The sequence below is a fragment of the Lissotriton helveticus genome, chromosome 6 (assembly GCF_964261635.1).
Source record: "Lissotriton helveticus chromosome 6, aLisHel1.1, whole genome shotgun sequence".
Lineage (NCBI taxonomy): Eukaryota > Metazoa > Chordata > Amphibia > Caudata > Salamandridae > Lissotriton > Lissotriton helveticus.
Genome location: NC_136067.1, coordinates 1,040,880,043 through 1,040,897,976, shown reverse-complemented (window position 1 = coordinate 1,040,897,976; position 17,934 = coordinate 1,040,880,043). Strand labels below are relative to the sequence as shown.

At 40.7% G+C, this 17,934-nt stretch overlaps 1 protein-coding gene across 2 annotated transcripts in view; it reads right to left on the bottom strand.

The window, feature by feature from the left end:
* Window positions 1-17,934, bottom strand: part of UTRN (utrophin) — a 1,532,463-nt gene that overhangs the window by 1,107,106 nt on the left and 407,423 nt on the right. For both annotated transcript variants that reach the window (XM_078648677.1, XM_078648678.1), the window contains 2 exons: window positions 13,070-13,157; window positions 3,010-3,251 (listed from right to left, as the gene is read on the bottom strand). In XM_078648677.1, coding sequence (XP_078504803.1) covers window positions 3,010-3,251; window positions 13,070-13,157 — 330 coding nt within the window. The remainder of the gene's footprint in view (window positions 1-3,009; window positions 3,252-13,069; window positions 13,158-17,934) is intronic.

Here is a 17,934-nt window from a genome sequence, read left to right as displayed (position 1 = left end):
GCCGACAGCAGCAAAATCAGTAGAATTAGTGACAAAACACACCTATGTTTCCTATTACAGATAACCAACAGAGCATTCCACGTGAACTGCACCTTCCGGAGCCTTGATACACGATCTTTGCATTTTCAAGTTTATTTAATCCATTTAAAACCTGCAAGTGAAGTTTCCCAAAGCTTGTCAAATATAATCCAAAAATAAAAGCTTTGTTTACTGTCTGAACTGCTAGCTCACTGGTTACATCTGGCTTATGCTTTTCTGACTGTTTTAGGTATATTTGTAATGTCTCCTGCTGCATCTTTTATTTAATGTGTGAAAATGAATGACAGTGTTGCCCTTTGTTTGAGGAAAAAACATAAGATTGGTATGTTGTTTTGCAGAACACAACTACTGTTATAGTGTGGAACCTTGAAAAGTGTCAAAGGATAGAGCTTCTGTTTTCAGTTCTAGAACAATGATAGGTAGATTGAAGTTGTGAATGCCCCATTTTGTTTTCCTTAAACTGTTGTGGTCCTAATATGAGCTTATCACCATGTGACTGTGGGGGACTTTTAATTACATTCATTTTAAGGGTGAGGTCTGAAAATGGTCCAGCCGCAGGTTCTTGACAGCCCAAGACTCTAATCTCATTAATCTTTTCATCATCAACTAGATCCTCCTGTTCCACAGGCTCAAATCTGTGCCGTTCTTGTAGTGGCATCACATGGGAGAGACACAAGACACCAACTGAATCAATGATGGCATCATACTTAATATTTTCATCACTGTTCTCACTGTGCGTCGTCTGAGATCGGGGCGATGTGTGGTCCAGGGTGATTGTTTCGCAAACCTTCATTACCTCTTGCAGAGTAGCATGAGCCACAAGAGTACGGTGCCTATATTCATTTCCAAGAACAACTTCTGGTGACTGGAAGGTAGGATGGAATATTTCGAATTCATCTTGATTTTCAACTTAAAAAATACTTGGATTGTCCAGTTCATTTTGCCTCATTTTGTTGCAAAGCACTGATTATATATTTTTAAGTAAGCATAGGCATGTAAGACTTCTACATTAGTAGTGACCACCACAAAACAGCAGGTAAACCTCTGAGCAGCATATTTTGTGCCAAACGGTACAAATGTGATCTGATAATTGTGCCTACTTATCAGAAAGCATAAGAATGACTTGTGCGGTAGTATGTGGAAGTAGGAATCATGTAAACTGGCAGTTGAAAGAACTGAATGAAATTTTGATGCACTAACATACAGGACTCTGCTGTGCTCCAATATCCATTTAGTTGTCACATGCCCTATAGTTATCTTACAGGTCTATCCATCTTTGGGACAAAGAAGTACGTGAAGTGTGTGGACTATACTGTTTCTCTCTCCATTACTGTTTCCGCCTAAACTCTCCAATGATTCAGGAGTACTTGTACATCCTCAAACAATAAATGAAGGTCTGTTTTCAAATGTCGTTCCATACCGTGTGAACAGTGTGTGACTTGACTAACTCTTATGCTAGTCTTAACTAATGTTTGCTCAAGGAGTGACAACCCTTAACAGTCACTGCACCATTGGATTTAAATAGATAGAGTTCATTGAAAGTGGAATGCTCCCTGCGCCAGTTTCTATAGCCCCTGTATTGAGAGAGGAATGTCCTCCACAGATGGGAGCCATGCGGCCCTAACTCAGCAGACAATGTACCGTTAAAAAAGAGACAATCCAGTTTTAGATGGATACAAACAGACCCACAAACAGTTGCAATAAAACTGCTGGGGTGTGCAGTACCATCGTCATCTTTTTAGATTTTGTCTAAGGCCTTTTAAACGTTTGATGAGGGACGTGGGTCTCGTGCTCTCCATGCCACTGGAATCAAGCTATCCTGCCTTAAGAATAGTGAAACCCGGAAAACGGTCCTAGAATGCTTTTTTCCAGCGCAGGGAGGACCTGGCTTGGCAGTTTGGACTGGGCTGTTCCCATGAGGCACAGGGTCAAGACTGATTTGCATATGGCTGGGTTCAAACTGGAATGGCATGGTGAGCAAAAGAATGATGGTTTTAGGCCCAGATCTCTGGTACTGGGATGAATGTATAACATTGTTCTGCATTCTGTCCATCAACTGTTGTTTGTGGATATAGGACTTAAGCAGCACTATTAAGAGCTAGAAACTGCAACCATGTCTTCAGTCCTGGGTGACCGAGTCAACATATCTCCCTGTCTTCTCTGTCATCAGTCGCTGGTGAGAACATTAGCCACATAGTAAGCAAAACCGCTGTGTGATTCAGAAGTTATTACTGCGTTCAAAGCGCTAGCAATAAATGCTTTAACTATCACCAGGATTTTGAAAAGACTGAATAAAGCATTTAAATGCAGGTGTTAATTTAGAACCTTGGTGTATTTAAGAAGGCATAAATCAGCTAGACTCCCACTTCTTTTATATTGAACAGGGGCAAGACATAATTTAAGAAATTCATATTTTTCTTTTAGGTTTGCACTGATTCAGGCATTCATTTATCCAACTAAATGTTGGAGAGGAAGAGGTAAAGGGCATTATAAGAGGCAGAGGCTTCCCCAGGATCAGATCAAAGATTAGCTGTACTGTCATGTGGGGGTTCCAGTCAACATTTTGCTTGTCTTCATAACGTAGGAGTCAGAAAAGCAGCCACTGCAAAGGATACCACCTTTTTAATGCTAAAATAATTGTACTTTATACAAAGATCCTATATGTAATAATATATCACAGCATCATGTTTCCATCAAATTCATTATGGACTGTTGACAAGTACAACTCTGATAAGGGCTTCTCGACCAGTCAAGCAGCTTACCATTAAACAAGAGCACCATTCAATGATATTTCCAAAATTAAATTGGAACAACATGAGGAATTTAATTTATATATAGGCTTCTTGGGTGTCACTGGTACACACAAGGTCTTTCTGTGCAAAAACATTTCAGGACAGATTTCAAAGGTCTTTTTGTCACTGAGAAGAGCTTTTCTGCCCCACAAATCCTAAAGTAATGGAAAGTCCATACCTGAGACGACTCCTTTAATGCTTTTAACGCATCACGCTGAGGCACTGAGGAAGGAGCATTCATTAACCGTGTCTCCTCCTCTTTCACAGCCTTTTCAACTTCCTCTAAGTCACTGAAGAAGTCATTTATCACATCTTGGTATTGCACTTTTTTAAGCTGTTCTTCTGTGTGCCGAACAGAGTCTTTCCATCCTGCAGATAACTTATCCAGCGCAGCCTCCACTTCTTCGGTAGGCAAGCTCTCTGCAAAGGCGAGAAATTGAAAATTAACAAATTAAGCACAATTTGAACAAATTTCCCCATCAGGAAGCCCCACTAGTAAGGTAACTCACTCAATAAAAAAAGGAAAGCAGCAAAAAAAGCTGTAACATAATAGTAGCAGGTTTTGAATGACATTTTTAAACAACAAACTCATAATTATTTAAAATATGTATTGCCCAGAACCAAACAAATGGGGGAACTGGTAAACACTTTGATGCAACACAAGGGCAACAAATACTCAGTTCCAGTTCATACCAGATGTGCAGGCTACAGTGAAATGGTTATACAGTGAATATAACCTAATCTCCAGTGTGCCCTTCCCAAAATTCCCTAAATGTACTATTTTTGAAGGATTAAAAAGGAACATCAAAAATATAAACCCCAAAAGTGGTAGGGCTGTTAATTGAACATCTACAAGTAGACAGATGAGTAATGAGAAATAACATCTTAAACTGTGTGTCGTTGCTTGTCACCCTGGATGGTATCTGCTTGGAGCTTATAAACGTCTTTAAAGATCTCCTCGACGCACTTCATAAATCAGAGGAGGCGAAGAAGCCAGAATCCTTCTTGTCAGTTTATCAGATTCTGAAAGACTCAGACCCCACACCCGTCTGAGACAGCAGTGCTCGTAAAAGGTTTATAGCGATGAACATGCTCCTGCAATACAGATCTCCTTTATCAGCACTCTCTAAGTTATATGACCTAAAACACACTTGTGAACTAATAACATGGCAGGCATTAAGCAAGTGGCTTTTTGGCTGTTATCTAACATGTGGCAATACAAGATATGGCCTGTGCTACTGTTAGCTTGGTGATTGCCTGGCCCTTATATTTACCTCCATATCCAATCCAGAAATGTCTGATGGTTCCTCTCATTCCAGTCTAACATTAACAGAGCTCACATCTGCGGCTGTGGTAGAGAGGTTCCTTACTATTTAATAAAATGCAGTGGCAAGAATAGTGAAACACTGTCGGGGACAATGCCATGAAGGTTGGAGCTTTGCTTAGAGGGGCAATGAGCTAACCATATTCCAGAAGACTGTCCGATGCACATAACAGGCTACAGAAGTACTGCGACAGGGCAATCAGGGATAGCCCTATCTTGAAAGGAAGAGCAGAAGCATCGGCAGAAGACAACAACCGAAATAGTGAATAAACAAAAGCAGCAAAGGAACCAAATGCCGAACAACCTGGAGTAATCACTGTATCATTATACCCACATTGCCAACCTCTAATGTCCAACTGCTTATTTACTATACATAAAAAATATTTGTAACACAAAGAGAGGCAAAGAACACATCTGAGTGAATTTTAAAGATCAATGCAAATCACAACTCATAGGTCCTTGTCAAAATGTTAGTTTTTTTCTTTATTTAGGCTTTTCATCCACAATACAAAAACGCAGCCAACACGTTTAGCCTTACAAAGGCTTTCTCAGGGCAATATTCTCAATTCACTGGTTCTCCAAAACCTCAAAAGGTGCAAAGAGCCAAGTTCAAAAACAAATAACTGTAATTCCTTGTGGTAATCTGTAAATATACTTCAGTCAATATGTTCCATTTTAACCCCTCCCATGCTCATGACGAACTCAGCCACAGTTCGCGTGTGCTCATGACGAGCTGAGCTCGTCACGGCCGTTAGAACGCTCACACGCAGGGATAATTCCCCAGCTGTGCTGAGCGTTCTATTGAAATGGGCGTGGCCGTGACAAGCTCAGCTCGCCATGAGCACACGAGAACCGTGGCTCATGACGAGCTGAGCTCGTCATGAGCACCTGGGCGCTGTGCGCGCCTCTCCCCAGCACAGCAGGGGAATCCTGCCAGCAGTGAAGGGGTTAACAGCCTGAACTCCGTGGAGTCGAAAAACCCACTAAACCACGAAACCTGCGTTCAAACCTCATACTATTTTGCCCACAGACAGTCTCATAAAATTTGCAATACAGAGTGAAAATGACAGGGGCCTTACTCCGAGGCTCAAGGGATCATCTTGTACAGCTGCCGTGTATGGCACAAAGTCGTAGCCCAGTATCTCCTACCATAGTTATGATAAATTTTAGGAGATGCTCTGTTGGCAAAATTCCATAAGTTGATGAATGATAATAAAAAAATTGTTTGAAAAAAATGGAGTAGGATTGTTGATATAGTAAGGATTTGGAAATAGGTAAAGGAATCATTAAGACGGAAGAAGGAGTCAGAGATTTGGGACTAAAGATAAGTGGGTGTGATGTTTAAAATAGAGCAACAGGAGGACATCATGTCCATTGCTTAGTAAACAGGTATGTACAATAATATGTACAATACCACTCTATGTTCAGCGCTAGCACTGAAAAGCACCACAGTCTAATGTCATATGCTAAGTCTTCCTGCACAACTAATCCATGCTTTTGTTGCTATTTTCCTTCCATGCCTTCTCCATCTTTGCAGTGCGCCCCTGAATGTTTCCTCAGAGCATGTTCCTCATGTTCTCTGAATCACAGAGGAGGTCAGTCACACTTATGTAAGACCCTGAATAAATAAGGACATGTGTTGGTGTTGCACTATTTATTGACTTATAAACAAAGAAATATATAATTCTGTGACCTACTGCAAGGAGCAAAAACATTAGATAGGTTGCCACTTTAAGTGCCCATATGCTCTTGGCCACACAGATATCACATTAGCTGAGGCAAAATACCATCCCACATTATTGATTTAGTATCAAAAAGGCTTATGGTTCATTGCTATGGTTAACATTCTTCTTAGAAAGAATACAAAAGTGCAATTTTAGGGAGAGTGGTTAATGATTATAATTGTAAATGTATTTATCAAGCACTTACGATCCCCGACAAGGCATTGAAGTGCTTTTTCAGCAAGTAGCACACTACTCGGGAAACCAATATTAGTAGTTAGACGTTTAATGATGATCAATTAATAACATAATGAAGTTAGTCTGGCACTCAATCCTTGCTTCTCCAAACTTATCTAAATATTAAAGTAACATGCAATCAAACCTTCCTTTCCTTTGGTCCAAACGTTCGCTTAGGGTGAATAGGTTTGAACTATCCACACACAGCCATGCTATAGTATTTCACTTCATGTTTGGGAAGTGGAAATGGAGCTTGAGGTATCTACAGATAGGCAGTTCATTTATTTACATTGTTGTTTTATGAGATGATGCTTTTGTGATCCTTTTATGAAACTATCTAACTGTAAAGCTGGCTACTACCTTTGGGTTCTGTTTGATCAATATTAACTATTTTAATAAATATAAAAAATAAAGCCCCGGGATTTGTAAATCAATACCTTTGTAACTTTGATGAAAACTCAGTCTATGTGATGAAAAATGTAAAAAACATTCACTGCTTGGCACGACATTCACCACTCTTACACAGAAAAATCTGACTGCATTTGAACAGATCATATTCACTTCCAACCTTGCAGACAATACAACAGCTAATGTTCATTTCCCAGTTCTTTCTGAAGGGCACCAATAACTTCCAAAGACACTGCTCACACAACCACATCCAGGTTTTTCAAACTTTTAGTCCGGCTGACAGATACTTAAGTATATGATCAATAAGGCCCTATATTTAAAAATACAGCGTATGTAGGAAGGTGCAGTTACAAGGTCATCAATGGATGGTGGAAGACGGCAGAACCCAGTTTTCCCTTAACGTTCGAGGTCCGCTTCGTCACATTCAATGTGGTGACCTTCAACACGCCGAACAATGTGACATGCAAAATAAAGCTGTCCAGACAGCCTCTCAAAACATCAGACCTAGAAGAAGTAGACCAGATCTCAAGCTTCCTATATCGGTGACTCCACGTCAGCATGAGCAAATGTCTTGCCAACTGAAGGAATGCCAACGAATTATTGCTAATTCATCTACCCAGTTGCTTCATGAAGATTAGCCCTCCGACCAGTAACTAAGCAAACTACACTTGCCTCTCTCACGTAAAATAATCCCAACCCACACTCTCAATACACTACGCAATTGTTTTCTACCTACATTGGCTCTGTAATTACCCATACACATATACTTAGAGAAGCATGGTCTATTAATCCAGGCATTCATGAAGGAACCACTGAGCATAACATTTATTGAAAACTTTTATGATAAAATGGGAATCAAATCCCAATAATGTCAGCTCAAGTGGTGTTTCATTGTTGTTACACAGCAGCACAAGGAAGCTGTCATTTCCTCTGCCTTCCCCAGCTCTCCTGGGGAGATAGACAGACACTGATTTGTGGCACAACTCGGGTCTTCAAGAAACCCAAGGATGGTGCTAGCGAGGCAGACCGTGTTACTCACCCCATCTCTCCCTGCAACCCTCAGGTTGACTGATGAGTGTACTATGAAGCAGCAGTCTGCCATCTCACCTACCCCACGTGGGTCAGTACTACAGCTGAACCATTGCCTTGCATAATGCCCGCACTGCTCCCTTGCAGTAAACTTATCAGGGGAGTCAGAGGGACAGATATAGTAGACCTATGTGTGAGGAGTTTATGTGGGCCAGGTTAAAAGAATTAAGACATTTGAGAAGAAGAGGAACTAGCTGCGGAGGCAGGTGGATGTGGGTGGCAGGACAAGGGCATTTATTTTGTATATTTGAGTGTGGTGCTGGCGAGGAAGAAAGGTTAGGGCTAGGGAGAGGGGTAAAAGGGCGTATTTTGTAAATGTCCTCAATGACTCCTATCCTTTCTAAGTCTGGTCCATGGGATCACAGTGTTAGTGCAGGAGGAATACATTAGAAGGTACACATAAAACAAAATTAAAGGTCTGTAACTATTAAGAAGGGCTGTTTGTCACCTAAGAAATCCAACTGAATTTGTAAGCAACTCAAGTTTCAATCTCATCTTCTAAGATGTCACCGAGACCCCCACATTGAAGAAGATCTATGTTGTGAAAGGCTAGAATGCAAGAACAATTAAAGTACATTGCACAGTCCCAGCAGCTCTAAAACCTTTTACAAAGCCACAAAAAAATCAACAAAAGAAGCTTTCATGTATTCAATTATACTTCTAAAATACATCTTCCTTTTCTGAAATGTCTCCAAACAGATAATGCTCAGAAGTCCACTGAACCTCCACTGTAGTTCATTACCATGGCAACTGAAAACAATAAATATAAATGTTATTATAGTCAACTACAGAACTCTCTGGATAAAGGATGTTGCAAACCCCGCAGTCTGGAGCTTTCTCTCATTCAGGTTTATTGGTATTTCATTGGTGACAGAAAATTAAACAAAAAAACGACTTTTGAAGTTAAGAAGAACACAGCCATAGAAAAATATTCTTTTAAGGCAAATAATTCTGAGTACTATATTAAAAGAAGCAAATCAGAACAAAGTTCAGAAAGGATTGTGTTATCCATGAACTAAAACACCAAACTAACAAAACATACAGAATAGAACAACTAAGCCATGCCATATTATTCAAATGCACCATGAAAGTAAACAGTATCTGGCTACAGCTGAGTCTCGTAGTGACTTCAAGACACCGAGAGCATCCTCCAGCCATCAAGCATGGCCTTTCACGTGTAACCAACAAATGACTTCTTTATTAGCAATATCACACCTGCTGTTATAGAGGCCTGAGGACTGAACAACAGCAAACATGTTTTCTCAGCAGCACATGAACAAGAGTACAATGGAGAACACACCCTATTTGTTTATGTATTTGAAAATCAATAGCTTAGTTGCAGAGGCAAAGCCATGAACACCTGAGAGCTGGATCACCATAAATCCAAATGACTCTTTGACTAGTAAACTTGTAGGCTTCAAAGTTCATTTCTATGTGAAAATGCAAGTAAATGATGCTATACAGATGCAAGTGACATCACTGGCATGCAAGAGGAAGGTTACTGGAAAACCTCCAATGAAAGGTTTGTTGACTTCCATCAGCCACAGCTTATGTAAAGAAGGTAGTCTCTGGCAAGAACAGATCTTTGTATGAAAAGTTAAAAGCTGATAGCTTGCTCCTGAAGTTCTGACTGCAAAATGATCCTAGATCATGTTGGATTGTTTGATTTCTTAAAGTTACCTGTCGCCAGAAGAATCAGCAGAGAAATTTGATTCTGTGAAACATTCTTGGAAAAGTCTGGATATAACAAAGGCATCTTTCCTTTTTCAGGGTTAATTTTAAGCAGAAACCCTAAGAAGGAATTTCAGCATGTTATAATCATTTTTACAAAAAAGCATCTATGTGCCTTAACAGTGTCAATGATGCATATCTTCCGAGCCTCTGGCAATGCGGGTCCGCACGACCCCACCATTAGGGGCCTCAAATGGACGTGTCGATGGGAAGAGCGCTTATCGCTATATGCGGATGATATCTTGCTCTATCTGGCCTCCCCGGCTGCTTCCCTCACTGTGGTCCTGGACATCTTTCGGGTGTTCGGTAGATTTGCTGGTATTCGATGAATTGGACTAAATCAGTATTATACGTCCTCTATGGTAAGAGGCCTCCATTCCCTCTGGGCTATCAATTGGAAGAAGCCACTGATGGCTTCAAGTATCTGGGGATCTGGGTCTCTAAAGATTAATCAGGATTCTACGATAGTAATCTCTTGCCGCCTCAATTGCGACTCAAATCAAATGTCCAACATTGGAAATCACTCCTGTTGTCCCTCCTGGGACGTGCAGCCCTGTTTAAAATGATGTCCCTACCCAGATTTTTACATGCGCTGCAAAATACTCCGTACCCCATTACATTTTTGTACTTTAAAGTACTCAACAGTGTCATACGCGACTTGCTGTGGGAGGGTTAGCCACCTCGTATCACCACACACAAACTCAGGCTGGGGTATTTTGATGGGGGCATCGGACTTCAAGACATAAGGAAGTATTACTGGGCATCGCACCTGCAATCAACCAGTGTATGTACAGGCCGCAGGGTGACCCGGCCTTTCAGATCGATAGATGCCTCCTCCCGGGTGGCAGCTTTGAAGGGGCTCAGTACATGGGGTCATTGAAGCCTACTCCAACTGGACATGCAGCACAGGTGTGGAAAGTGGCTACTAAAAGCCTGGGATAGGAGGGAAAGCTCACACAGGCCACACCACTTTGGCACAGTGAACAACTGGCAGGCTGATTCGCTCGAAGGGCTTCGAACGTTGGGACCTCATCTGCATATCTAGGGTGGGTGACTTGTGATAGTCAGGCGAGGAGGTCCCTTTTTCTCGGCTGCAGCAGGAATAGGAATTAGCCTAATCTCAGCATTTCAGGTACCTCCAAGTTAGACACGCCTTGCGCGCGATTCTTCCCAAGGAAAGCGTACTCCCAGAGTCCTCCCCACTAAAAGATAGAGTCTTGGCTGGCGACCTTCCGGAGAAGGCCATATCACTTATTTATAAAAAAGCTATTTAATACCATGGCTGACCCCCTGATCCACCGGAGGGCAAAATGGGACCACGATGTAGCGGAGATGGACGACGAAGAGTGGCTGGCGGCAGTGGCCTCCATTCGGGAGGTGGCCATCTCCTGCAGGTTTGGTGAGCAAGCTAGCATCCACCAACACAAATTGACGAGACAAAATCACAGGGCCAAACCCTACAGAGACACAAGTCTGCAGAATCATGGACATCCTCAACTTGTTCTTAAGGGTACAGATAAACAACCTAATCATTAAGGGGCAGAGGAAAGCAAAACACAAGAACTTTCCAGATGACTTGCAGCAATTGCCCAATGACTGCCACAAAGGAGGCAGGGACAAATCAATGCCCAAAAAAGGTCCCACATAATGTCAGGATCTGAGTTGATGAGACTGTGACCTATGGCATGCAATACATGTACTTTCCTTTACCCTATATCTAGTACACATTAACTACAGCTACACCAAAAATCTGAAATGTAACTGAGTATCACAAAATAGGTCCCTGCTATCACTGTCAGGCACTCAGGTTGTTACCTCTCAACAGAAAGCCACATGGTTCTCCATTTCATCTAATGAGCTCGTATTTTCAAAAAGATAGGCAAAGTTGTTTTGCCCATATGAATGTTTGAAGACGTACCTCAACTTTAACTAGTCCACTGCCTCAAAGTGTAGAACGAGGAAGAGAAGCTGAAATCTTCACCAGAAGCAAAGAAAAATGTCATACGCTCTACTATAACAAGGTTAGATGTGTTCTCACTTCAGGTGTATGACCTCTTGTGATTCTAAAGTTTACTCCAGCGAGAGTAACGGATATGCCCAGATGTGGGTCCCGTACTCATAGAGGCACTAGCTTGTGTTCTGGTTCAGGGAGGGCCCGGCAGTTTGGGCTGGACAGTTGCTATTGGATCATGGTCAAGGATGATTTGCATATGGCTGGTCCAAACTGAGGTGGCATGGTAGGCAAATAATGATGGATTGGGATGCAGCCTCATGCAATCACCACAGGCTGAGATTAGTTCAAGCAATCCATCCATCACTTTGTTTTTTTGATGCCCTGGGGTTTGTGTTGAAAATTAGGTAAATAATAAGGCAACAGCACACAAATGGCAAAGCAGATTTTCACACAACAAAAATACAACTTTTCAGGGTTTTCTACAATTTACATGTCTTGCAAATTCTCAATTATTGCACCTCTACAACAACAAATACATTTGCAGAAGAAAAGGTCCCCAAAGAGCATTTAACTGTAATTTAATATTTGTAAGACAACAAGTGAAATAGGGCCCTTCATCCACATGGATACTGACTCAATCAACTGTGCCGAATCTATATTGAATCGACTCTTAAAGTCTATAAGGCCAAATGCATTTCCGATGCCAGCTTTGGGTGTGACATTTGGGATTATGTGTCTGCTGCCCCTTTACAGGTTTCTGAAAATAGCTTTTACAGAAGTCTCTTAAATGCCCCCCAGAGTATCGCCAGTGAGATAGTGCATGAAGACTTGGGAGTGGGGCACATCTTTGATCTCATCTGCCTTCAGCCCTTGCTTTTATGGTTATCCTTCTGGCTGAATGAAGAGATAAATCTTAACAGATCACAGTCACGACTGTAAGACTCTGGATCATATGAAACGTTTTCCCTGACTGTCAATCATCAAGAGAAATTTTATCGAGATGGGTAGAAAGGAGATTTTCTCAAATCCTGATTGCCTCGGTGAAGAAGGCCTTTCACGACAAGGTGACAGCGGAACGAGAGGCCATTGCTTTGATAACAGCTCGATGCACCACTTCCTTATGGTCAAGATAGTGTGAAAGGTGGAACCATACTTCAACATGGGGCTATCTAGTTACTGCGGACCTATTTTAGGTTAAATATGTTTCACCAGCTGATGCTTGCAAAAGTAGGCTGGATTAAAAACTGTGCGGCTTCAAGTCTGTCCTCGTGATAACACCCCTAGACCCAATACCTTGCACTTAGTTTTGATTTGTTCAAAATTCAACAGTTTACCCAATAGCTCATCCGCCCAATGCTTTTACCTTTGAATTTTAGACAGTCAAGTCCTGCACCTTTGTTTCTAGAACTCTTACAGTTGCCTGATATGTGCTTTTTTCTCTCATGCTTTTTATCTGGTATTTTACATTGCAATTGAATTATTTTAAGGTTTCCCTCTATTGTTGAGTTGTCATCTTTGTTTTTCCTGGCTGTGCCTTAGCTTGTTACCATATGACTGAGAATTTGCACTTTTCTCTAAGATGCTGTGCCATAACATCTATGCGCTGTAGTTTTCCATGTTTTTATATAGAGCTGTACCCTCTTTTTTGGATAGTACTTTTATTTTGCATACATTTATCATTTGAATGCAAAATCGAATAAAGTTAACAAAGTCTAACTGTGTCCAACAACTTATCCAAAACGAACGCACAAATTAGTAGGAAATGGGAGCTCACCTTTTCTAATTTGCTCCAGCAACAACTGCCCATTTTGGTTTACTTGATCCAAACTTTGGTTTCTCTCACTCAGTTCTTTCATGGTCTCCTGAAACAGTGAATAAATAATGCCCTGTTTATATAATAAAAAAGGCAATACAACCACCTTATCCAGTTAAAATCTATCGCACCCCTTATTATGGTCACAGTAAATTATTTTAAACCAATTTAATTTCACAAATATGCAGTCACACATGCTCATTCCTCGTAATGACAATACAGTATTTCAATCAAGAGCACTTTAGGGGGCAAGCTGTATATGCAATTACATTACTATACATTGTTAACATCCTTTTTTTAAACAATCGTTCCACTAGACACATTTTTCTCCTCTTTCATTTCAGAGTACAAAGATCATTCATGTGTACGTTGATAAGGAATTATAAAAGAGTTACCAACATGGATGCATGTTTCTATTTAATAGAGCATCAAATTGGACATGGATAATTCCTTCAAGATATTGCACAAACCAGCCATCCTCAAATTCTAGATCAAGGGTAAATCTCCATCCTGAAATCTTGTAGTCAAACGTTTAAGAATATATCACTTAAAAAGAAAATATTAAGGGCATTTGGGGATTGTTCTAAACCTCCTAAACATGCCCTGCCACAACTGATCCCACAAAATAATCCAAACTCCAATTCCTTTGTGACCGTATCACCTATTGAACTGTCTGATATCACACAGGCCATCTTAAACGGAAGTCACTTATCCTCCGAACTGTATCCATGACCTAAAGACATCTTAATAAAAACTCTGACTACACAGACACTTCTTATGAGGGGAGGGAGAATATCACAATCTGTGTAACATGAAATAACACCCTTCAAAAAAGCCAAATGGTTAGATGCAGAGCCCTCCAAATTCAGACCAATAGTCTACCTCGTCTTCCTCTCCAAAACAGAATCAGAATTCCAGCTCCAAGTTGAGCCCTGCAATCTTCTGAACTGCAGTCACAGTACCTTATGCACACGTCAGAAACAAAGACAGCTCTACAGGAAGCTAATGAGTGTCTATGTCACAACAAGACAAAGGCTGCCCACCAATCCTGGCCTCTCGCTAGCCTTCTCTACCACCAGAAGCAACAAATTCTGTGCTGGTATACAGAAAACGCACTGTAAAGGATTACTTCTTTCCTGTCCTGGCTCTCTTAACAAGGAAAGATTTAATGTTTCTGCCCCCCCTTCTAAATTCTGGTATCCCTCAAGGCTCAAATCGAGACTCTAGATAATCCTTCTCTCAACAATCATCGTATACAGTTACAATACCGTACAGAGTTTTGCAGTTGATTCTCTAGTTGTGAAGTAGGAGAATAAATCCAGGAAATGTTTATTCATCAGTTCCAGTCCTTTAGTCATTTGCTTTATTAAAACAGGGTAAAGACTGAAACCCTTGTGGAGGGACCTTGCCAATCTTCTCGAATGTTATACTTTTGCACTGTTACTCTGAGACCTCCTTCTTATCCAAAACTGATAGGAATTTAGCATTGTCTTCAAACAAAAGGTTTTTTTAACCAGCCAAATCAATTAAGTAACCAAGATCTTTAACATGCACACCTATGCCCTGCTCTCAACATTCCTGCCCAAACAATGGGCATCATTAAATAGGACCATGGTCTTGTACTTCTTTGACAACAACACTATTTATGTCCAGTTCCAGTCAGGTTCTATTAAAGAAACTGCTGATTCCAAAATCAAGTGGTAATACAAGTTTTCAATCTCTAATCTTGTTAACATATCCAGCTAACTCCTGGTTGTCCACTCTGGCTTCTAACTTATATAAATACATCTAACAAAACATGCTGTTAATCATCCACCAATCAGTCCGTACCAATTGTGACCCTCCAATCCATTCAGGCAAAGCTTCTCATCCTCCCTAAAAATAATAACTTCAAACACAGGCAGAAGAATTATAACTTTGTTTGGCAAAAACATCTGGAACTCTCAACCAACCTGAAGACATTGAATATCAATCTATTTCAGGGCCTTCATGTTTCAAAACCATTTGTCTACTGTGAAGGACAATGATTGCCTTCCTCTTTCCTCGTCTTAATTTCCTCCTAGATACCACTTCCTTTTGTCCAACTATCGGAAATGTAATATTGAGCATGCTCTGAAGCAATCACAAACAAGTTGAAAACAGCTTGATTAAAAAATCATACATGCATTCAAACCTAATAGTGCTTTTGTTTTGAAAATTCTGTATTTTCTAAGACATTAAAATATGACTTTTAGCACTGTACATAAGAATTTTCTTAGACCTCTCTGAAATCAAAATGTAATTTTGTAGCTCGGGTGTCCAACAATGATCAAGCAGGGCCAGGTGCAGGCCAGGTATTCAGGATCAAACTGATTATTTAAATTAATTCTATTTTAATGCTTGGTATGCATATGCATTTTATCTGGATATCCTGAATATCTGACACATATCTAGTTATCAGAAAACGAATTTGGACATCAATACAGTAGAGATCCAAATTCTGACACTCTGAACACAATTATACACGTGTGGGTATAAAGAGGTATTCTGCAAAGCTGTAGTTCTGTGGTGCACTTCTGTGTTGTTCAAGAGTCGATCAACAGATATGAATCTGACTCAGATCAAGGAGGCGCCACTGTAATTGAATTAGCATATTTTGCCTAACTAATAAAAAGTTATGAAAGATTCCTGAAAGAAACAACTGACAGATGCTGAATATAGGAAATCCACCCAACAACTACAGATAGTTCTTCCTGTTTTTGTATGCTAGTCCATCTGCTCTTTTGAGTAGTATTTAGGCTACATTTTAGTTCTATCCGGCATATCCCAGTTCCATGGACAAGGTCAATTTTTTAACCCATAGATACAGCTGCATGTCTGCATTAATAGTTATTTATTTGATTCACAGATTATGGATGTTACTTCTGCTAGTGCGTCCCTCCAAGTTTTCAACTTTTGCCTGGATCTGCAGCATTTGGAACCCAACTATGGAAACGCCTGCAGTGCCAACACCATCCGCCTCAATCTCAGAAATCATCTGTTTCATCTGCTCAATCCTGTCGCCTTGTATGTCCTGGTATTCAACTCTACATGTGAAAGTGTCAGATTTAGTGTCAATGCCCTCAATGCTAGATTTTAAATCAGCAAGCATACCTTTAATGCCAGAGGCATCCTGGGTTTGGTATGATGGTGGGCACCTCCTGACTCACACTTGCTCTTCTTAGGTGGACATCGCATGCCAGGCCTGAAAGGAGGTGTTTAGTCTGTTGCTTGTCTCATTTACAGATAGCGACATTGTTTCCTAGGGATCAAAGTCTTTGGAGGTTTGCCAGCCCTAGCCAGGGGCACCAGTACTGTATTTGTAGCCCGAATATTGGGATGAAGTGATCTGGGGCTCAGGGCCAGGCCCTCCCATGTATCAGGACCCCTCCATTCACATTAGTCCAGCAGAATTCACATCCTCTACCAGGCTACTGAAGCCCACCAGTCATGCTTGGCATTGGCTCACTTCCAACTAGGCCATTGTCAATGCTCCTCTACCAACTGTGGGAATTAACAGAGAACCAGAGGCAGCAACTGCACCCACCCTACCACATGGCACAACAGACAGAAGCCCATGTCACAGAAGCCACTGTGACCAAAGAAGCAAGTCTGCTCTCCAAGAGTTAACAGCACAGGGTCATCCAAAGAGATTGGCCATTTTAAAGACACTCTTGTCTCAATGGATTTTCCACTCTACTAGGGAGGATGGGCTTGATTCGTCAATATCACCAAGTCTGTGCATTAAACTTATTTCTAATGATGCACATCCTATCTACTGTACCTGATCCAAGGTGAACTGAGGCTACATTTGGTGGTTTGTGGCACTTTATAAAACTCCTAAATAAAAAAAAAATCCACAAAAAATAAGCATTTTTCACACTATATGAAATCTTGGGCCATGCATTAGATGTGACTTGGTTCTCCAACTGCGTAGAGAGGACATATGCTCACATTTTCCTATTGCCTCCTCTCTGATATCCTTTATCAATATTTACTTTCTTATTTCAAGCACGTTTTGTAACATACTGTGATGTGTTCTTGAACCAGAATCCGATTTCACTGTAAATTTAGCAAATGAAATGTTATATTAAATAAAGTGTTTTCCTAACATTGTGCGACAGGCGGTTCATTCCGTTTGGTAGACACAATATCCTGAATCAGAAGCAGAGTGACTTTAATAGAGTTAATGTGGAATTCTGGCTGAATACAAATAAGAAGTAATTACAGCTAAGGAGACATTCTGTTCATTTTTTGATCTAAAGGCTTATTGTTTAAAACCAGAAGGAAGTAGTTTTGATTTCTCATGCACTTTCATGTCAAAAACAGTGAGTTGGTCTCCAAAATGTACTTCACTATTGCCAAACTGGAGATTATCTGATGGCATTTGTACATATCCTTAATATGAATCCGAGCTGTCTGCTCTTCAAACAGCTGGAACTGGGCAGCAGGGAACGCGTCTATGCATGGGATGGTATTCATAAGTACTAAAAACAGACTAACTCAAATATTAAGGGCAATTTAAACACAGACATATAGTGACCTCACAAGGAGGTGCTCCTCAAGTTATTGCATCTAGAAGCGGGGTCTATATAATATGCAGTTAGCGCCCGTCACCATTCAGCCCCTTCTCACAATTATTTTTTTACTGAACATATTTCGCTATGGTTTGTGGCATTCTACTTCCATGTTTTGCAAAACAGAGGGAAACGGATGCTGGAAGTAAGCCATGCAACACAAAACTTTGTCAGCATTTCCTTGTGAATTTGAGCCATCACAAAAAAAAAAAAAAAACCACCTTCAAATCA